A 6,970-nucleotide genomic window follows, 5' to 3' on the forward strand; every position below is an offset into this window, starting at 1 on the left:
ATTCTTCTGCTCTTACGGTGGTCTGTGGTCTCTCCACAACGTCTGTGATACTGGTCATTTTAATGATCCCTCCAGATACCCTTGCAACACCTTGTTCTGATGTTCTACCTTCTCCCACTGACTCCTCTTCTCCTCCAGGATCTTCTGGAGGTGACAACCTCCAGCACCTTCTGCCTTGACAGTTCCTGTGCCTCACTCAGATCTTGCTGAGCTTAGCAGCCAATCACTTGCTGGGACTCTTCAGAGGCTGCTAGTTGAGATGTCAACTCTTCCACCTCAAGTAAAACACAACAGAGCAGTCAAAGACTACAGCTTGCCACTGTCAGCCACATCAGCCATATCATATACTGTGAGGAAAGGGAAAGTACAACCTTAAATTTCACCCTTTCATGAAAGCACCAGACTCACGATGGATACAGCTGGCTTGTTTAAAAATCTAAGTGGGTCACCATGTTCCTCTGAAAAAGCACCTTAAATAACAAGGCTAGCAGTAACAGGCCAGCAGAAATCCCTTCTGAGGAGTGCTGGCAAACGGACAAAAAGAGCAGCCCATCTGTCCAGGGCAGCAGCTGGCTGGTCAGTCTCCATCAGCCCAGCTGAGACGGAGACCACAAGGTGATGGCAGCCAGAGGGACTGACCCCATCGCCGGCTGCTCTGCCCTGGGCAGAGACCACCTGGTTGATGACTGCAGCAGCTCTTGCTGTTTCACTCACCTGGTTTTGTAGAGCATCCCTCTGCTGAAGGAGGACAGTAATTTCCTCTTTCATGGGTTTGATTTCTTCCTTGTGCCTCTTCTCCACTGCCTGCATCTTACTCTGAGTTTCCTGCAGCTCTGCTTGCAGTTCTTCTGTGATGTTCTGCAGACACAAATGGAGAGCAAACTACTGGGACCTGCCAGCACGTTCAGCTTTTTCTTCTTTCTGTCCCAAAGTCCCATTCATTCAGCCACTTCTGCTTTTCTACCCAGCTCTGCTTCCACTGGAACACTCCCTTCCTGTCGCTGATCTCTGGAGATCATCAGGCTCTGTGCTTTCCGTGCCTGCAGCAGTCCCTGCCTCCTCGCTCACAGCACTTAGGCTTTATGTCCTTGTTACTGCCCTTCACTCTGTTACCTGCTTCTCTCAGCCACTCTCAGCTCACGTCCAGTTGCCAACGGCCTGTTCCTTCAACCCACCCGACCAGTCAGACTTACCTGCCCGTCCTCGCGCTGCTCTTTCACCTCCCGCCTGAGCTGCTCCAGCTGCTGGTTGGCTTCTCTTCGCTCTCCCTGAGTCTGAAGCAGTGTCTCTAATAAAGCACTCTTCTCACGCTCCTTTTCTGGCAGGACCTGCACAGAAACAAAGAGAGGACAGGTTTAAACTTCCCACACAAAATTTGTGTGCCAAGGCTCCAACACCGGTGGGCTGACGCGCTCTCAAAGCGCTGTGTTGCTGCTCTCCCAGGCCCTTCTCTGCCACTGGCAGTATAAACATGGTCCAGACAGAGTCCCTCTGTGACCGAACCTCCAACAAACATCCAATACCTAACAGGACAATGTGTGGCACTTCTCAGATGTCTCCCCTTGCTGGTGAGGGTATCCCTCATCTTCTGCTGTGGCCTGTTTGTCTTTCAATAGTGACTTCTACACCTAGTTAGCAGCAGAGAAAATGCAGGGGGCTGCCAGAGGGCTGAAGCCAGCAGCTCCTTCAGACAACTCATGTATTCCACGTGGGGTTTGGTGAAAATGACTTCATTTTTAAGGTATTCATTAGGCTTTGGTAATGTACTGACACTACGGGGACACGCTGACATCTCTGAGCACTGCCCTGGCATTTCGATCCCTGCAGACACAGCTGGGGGTACTGCTGTCCCCAGGCAGACTCCGTGAAGAGGACTTTGGGGGGGACACAAGGAGGACTCTCACTGTGTGACAGGGTGCACAGGAGATCTGGGCACAAAATAGCTTACCAGCAAGTGACTTAAAACAGCCCAGAAGACACCCCTGTTTTACTGCTCAGAAATATTTCAGTCGTCCTCAAAACTCTTTCTTTTGTCAACAATCCTGCCATGTCCCTCTTTACCCCCCCAAACAAAAACCCCATCCTCACAGGCATTCAGTCCTACAAATTCAGTCTGGTCTTTAACGGAGTTCAGGTTATAAGCATGTATCAGTAAAGATCAAAAGAGGGCTGTTAAGAGAACTGCGAAGGTACTCCAAGTCTTAAAAAACCCAGCACAATAGCAGAACAGAAATCTCAACTGAAAGTGATGCTTCTGCCCGGCTTCCTCTGACAGGTCTCATTCCTAGTCCCAAAGAGAACCCTGCTTGCCTTTCACCTCACCAAATTCAATGCAGAAAGCATGTAGGGCATGCTCCACACAGACCGACATCCAGACATCTCCCATGGCTCTAGCCTTGCAAAACAGCTACACAAATTCTCCTTTCACAGTCTTTACCTCTTGCTTGGCATTTTCGACTCTGGTTTGTTCTTCCTCTTGTTGAGCTCGCGTGGCCGCAACTTTCTGCTTCATATCACACAGCTTCTTCTCGTGCTCCCCTGCTGTCTCCGCCTTCTCTTTTCCCCATTTCTCCACTATCTCCTGCAGCTCTGAATGATGCCCCTCCCGCTCGCTTGCCTGATGAGTGGAGGAACAGACTTCAAGGTGAAGTCCCAGCCACGCTCCTCAGAACAAATGTGAAGCTTCATCCCTCCCACAACCCCCCACTTCAACAGTGCACAACAATGGCTTTGTGCTCTCCATAAATCACGTCCTGTCAAGGAACATAAAAGGGAGGTCAGCAGGTGGAAGAATCATAGAACCATTTAGTTTGGAAAGACCTTTAGGATCATTGAGTCCAACCATTATGAAAAGGAGATGTTACCTTCCTCTCTCCGACGGCCGCCTGTTTCCTAGCACCTGTCTCCTCAGGATTTCTCTCTATCCTTAGAGTCTATTTTCAAAGCTCACATCCCTTTCCATCAGTGGAAAGATGTAGAGGGACTGCAGGGTGAAAAAGAGACCGGTACCCTGATGCCCCAGTTGTCACAAGACAGGCCACAAACTGAAGTACCAGGAACAAGGGGCCTGTGCCCCATGCTTCAAGCCCAGAGATAACAGCTCTGACGACGGTGAAAGGACAGAAAGAAAGGAAGAAAGTTCCCGTGACTGCAGTTGGCAGCAATGTGAGGAGTCCGCTTCATGGCAGACAGCAGCCTGGTAAGATCCTACCCCTCTCCTGCCAAGCTTTGGGTGGGGAGCTCCCAACCTCCAGCTAAAGTCACCTTAGGCCTACACTGAACGTGTGGCTGCTTTTGCTGTCCTGGCAGAGTCCCTTGGGTCTTCACGTGCCTTCAAGTACGAGGGTTAGGGTTGGGGATTAGGGGTTGGGGTTAGGGGGAAGAGGGGATAGGGGTTGGGGTAGGAGGTTAGGGGCTGGGGGTAGGTGTTGGGGTTACAGGTTGGTGTAGGAGGTTAGGAGCTGGCGGTAGAGGTTAGGGTTAAGGGCTAGGGAGGGGTAGGAGGTCAGGAGCTGGCGGTAGGGGTTACGGGTTGGGGTTAGGGCATTAGGGTTAGAGATAGGGGCTATGGGTTGGAGGTTAGGAGGTGTCGGTAGGGGTTAGGGGTTGGCATTAGGTGTTAGGGTTAGGGGTTAAGGTTAGGAGGTTTGGGGTTAGGGCATAGGGGTTAGGGGCTAGGGTTAAGAGGTTGGGGATAATGGTTGGGGATAGGGGTTAGGGGTTGGGCTAAGGGGTGAGGGTTAGAAGGTAGGGGTTAGGGATAGGGTTAAGGGTTAGGGGAAGTAGGCTGGGGTTAGGGGTAAGGATTAGAGGTCGGGGTTAGCCGGTTGGAGTTAGGGGTTGGCGTTAGGGGTTAGGGCTAGGGGATTAGGGTTAGAGATAGGGTTTATGGGTTGGGGTTAAGGGATAGGGTTAGGAGGCTGGGATTAGGGGAGATTAGGAGCTGTCAGTAAGGGTTAGGGGTTGGGGTTAGGTGTTATGGGTTAAGGTTAGGACATTGGGGTTAAGGGTTGGGGGTTAAGGTTAGGAGATTAGGGTTAAGGATTGGGGGTTAGGGGTAGGAGGATGGGATTAAGGGTTGGGGTTAGGGGATATGGGTTAGGAGGTTGGGGATAATGATTGGGGGATGGGGTTGAGGTAAGGGGTGAGGGTTAGAAGGTAGGGGTTAGGGTTAGGAGTTAGGGGTTATAGTTAGGGGTCGGGGTTAGGCGTTAGCATTAGGGGTTGGGGTGAGGGGTCAGAGTTAGGTGTTGGCATTAGGCATTATGCGTGAGGGGTTGGGGGGAGGAGGTAGGGGATAGAGGGGACTGGGGCCAGGGTTAGGAGACTGGGGGTAGGGGTCAGAGTTAGGCATTGGCATTAGGCATTACGTGTGAGGGGTTAGGGGGTATGGGTTTGGGGGAGGAGGTAGGGGCTTGGGGGGTAGGGGTTAGGAGCTGGCGTTAGGGGGTAGGGGTTAGGGGTCAGGGTTAAGCATTAGGGATTCAGGTCAGGGGTTGGGTGTTGGGGTAGAGGTTGAGGGGTAGGGGTGAGGGGCTAGGGGTGAGGTGTTGGCATTATTCACTAGGGGTTAGAGTTATGGGTTAGGGGTGAGGTGTTGGGATGAGGGATTAGGGGTAGGAGTTGGGGTTAGGGGCTGCGGTTAGTGTTACGGGTTCGGGGTTAGGGATAGAAGGATAGCAGCTGGCGATAGGTGTTAGGGGTTGGGTTTAGGGGATAGGGTAGGGGTTAGGGTTACAGGGTAGGGGTTGGGGGTAGGGAGTAGGGGTTAGAGGTTAGGGTTAGGTGTTTTGGTCAGGGGTTAGGGTTGGTGTTAGGATTATCTGCCTGGCCCAGCAAGGTGTGACCTATGACAGATGTTGCTGCCATTTCACACCCTCAGGTTGTTACTCCTCTAAAGCCAGCCCACAGAGCTTGCTTGAAGAATTCAGAAGCATATTGTTTCCTACCAGGTCTTGCAGGAGCTCGTTTATTTCCACCTCGTGCTCAGTTTGCCGCAGTTTGAGCGAACCGTTACACTGCTGCTCCGTCTGCAAGAGCTGCTGCGCCACGTTTTCCCATTCCTGCCTCATCAGAGATCGCTCTGCTTCCAGCTCACACTGAAAGCACTTCACTTCCCCTGCAAACAGGACAAACGGCAAGATTCAGAGTCTACACAAACAACGGTTCTGACTTCCCTGACCTTGAGCCATCTGAACTTCAGTGCAGGAGAGATCTGCCTCCATCTCCTTCGCTCCTCAGAAGCCCTGCGGACACAGAGCTATTTTTATACCACCTTCCCTAGGCAGGGGATCCCCAGAAACAGGAGGCTCTCACCTTGTATCACCTCCTTGGCCTGCCTGACGGTGTGAAGTTGGATTTCAAGCGGACTCCTGGTGATCGCCAGCTGAGATGAGTGCTGCTGAGCTTCAAACAGGCTGGACTCCAGCATCTCCTTCACTGAGCTGTGAGCTGTGAATACAGAGAGAAATGCATTTGTTGCTCCTGACGCCCACTGAGAGTTATTCCCGTAAGAAGCCTCTCAAGATCCCTACCCCTGAGTACAGAAAATGGGTTGCAAGGACACTTGTATACAGAAAGCATCTTTCTGCCATTTAAAATGTCGACGCAGGCCCCTCCGGGGCAGTGCCCAGGCTTTGCTCATGACCTAGCATACCACAGAAAGCCCAGCTGAATTTGATCTCGATGGCCAAATCTGAAAGTGCTGTTGGCTGACACACAGGCAGCTGTGCCCAAAGTCTGGGCCAACAAGCAGAAGCCCGGTCTCTGCTCATCAGCGCTTCCAAGGGGGTGTCTCTGTGGGGCCGCGAAACGTCCCTCTGGGGGTTTGTGTGGGGATTTGTGGGGGCAGGTGTGGGGGGGCTCCCTGGGGGCTGCCCCTGACCCCCCGCCGCCCCCCAGGGACGCGGGGCCCCGCCTGGCCCCGCTGCCGCTGCTGGCCCGTGAATATGGGTATCCACACTCGGCGAGTTTGGGTGGAGTGTGCGGTGGGGGTGCAAGCTTTGTGGAGAGATCCCCTTGCACCCCGGCGCCGGAGTAAACACCCCGGCTGCGTAACTCGATTCGAGTTGTAGAGTCTTTTTTCCGCCGATCAGGGGCACCCAAAATGCGGGGGGCGCTCAAAACATGGGGGAGTGGGGTATGGGGGCGGTGGGAGCGGGGGGATGTGGGGGGGCGGTGGGCGTTTCGGGGTTCCCTCTGGCTCTGCTTGTCTCCCTCCCCGGCTTCAGCTGTTGGTTTCGCGGGAAGGGTTCAGGTTTTCTCTCGGGGTGGGTGTGTGCTATTTTGTTGGTTCCGCCCGCGCTCCTGCCACGTGATTCTCGACGACACCGGCCGCACCCCCCCCGCTTTCCGCCAGCAGCGGCTCTGCCGCCGGCGGGAGCCTTTAGGACCCAGCGGCGTCCTGGGACCCGTGCCCGGAGCCGGCAGAAGGCGCCCGGCGCCGCCGTCTCCCGGAGGACGCCAACCCGTGCCCGGGGTGGGGGGGCCGCCGCCGCCACGGCCCGGTCCCCCGGCAGCCGGGTCTGCCCCGGCACAGCGCGCGGGGAGGCCAGGTCTGCCCGGGGCGGCCCTTCCCGCCCGAGCGCCGCCCCCGCCTGCCCCGCCCCCTGCCTGCCGCCACGGCATCAGGCGCCGCCTCCCCCCGCGCGGCGCGGCCCTGGGCTCTGAGGCGTGTGGGGGCCGCGGCTGCCGGGCGCCCCCCGCCTGCTCCCGGCTGGAGAAAGGGGAGCCCCTGCGCCGCCTGAGGGCAAGGGGGTGTCTCCTCACCTCTGCGGAGCCCCTGCGGCAGGTACTGTGGCTGCCCCCCGCCCGGCACCGCCTGGGGCCTGGGGCCTGCACAGGGCCGGGGGGTCCGAGGGAGAGCCGTGGGGCCGCCGGGGTGTGGGGTCAGGGCTGGGGGGATGTGGGGGCACCCGTGCGTGACAGGGGTCGGGACGCGGGTGACGTGGGGCCTCTTGTGGGTGAGGAG

General features: G+C 55.7%; 1 protein-coding gene across 1 annotated transcript; it reads right to left on the reverse strand.

Annotated features, from left to right (window-relative positions):
* Nucleotides 1-428: 428 nt before the first annotated feature.
* Nucleotides 429-6,605, reverse strand: LOC141974084 (centrosome-associated protein CEP250-like). Its single transcript, XM_074933335.1, has 7 exons — nucleotides 5,657-6,605; nucleotides 5,317-5,451; nucleotides 4,950-5,119; nucleotides 2,438-2,617; nucleotides 1,194-1,328; nucleotides 715-858; nucleotides 429-524 (listed from the first exon to the last, which is right to left on the reverse strand). The coding sequence occupies exons 1-7, from the start codon at nucleotides 5,772-5,774 to the stop codon at nucleotides 429-431; spliced, it is 978 nt and encodes a 325-aa protein (XP_074789436.1). The 5' UTR covers nucleotides 5,775-6,605.
* Nucleotides 6,606-6,970: the final 365 nt, after the last annotated feature.

This window comes from Athene noctua, unplaced genomic scaffold (assembly GCF_965140245.1).
Source record: "Athene noctua unplaced genomic scaffold, bAthNoc1.hap1.1 HAP1_HAP1_scaffold_31, whole genome shotgun sequence".
Classification (NCBI taxonomy): Eukaryota; Metazoa; Chordata; class Aves; order Strigiformes; family Strigidae; genus Athene; species Athene noctua.

What these genes read in the sequence shown, in the direction of transcription:
- LOC141974084 (XM_074933335.1), bottom strand. Translation starts at nt 5,774, where the DNA reads ATGAGCAGAGACCGGGCTTCTGCTTGTTGGCCCAGACTTTGGGCACAG. An exon ending in ACGAGCTCCTGCAAGACCTG is followed by an intron (nt 2,618 to 4,949) that starts GTAGGAAACAAT and finishes TCCACTCATCAG; the next exon opens with GCAAGCGAGCGGGAGGGGCA. An exon ending in TCGAAAATGCCAAGCAAGAG is followed by an intron (nt 1,329 to 2,437) that starts GTAAAGACTGTG and finishes GTTTCTGTGCAG; the next exon opens with GTCCTGCCAGAAAAGGAGCG.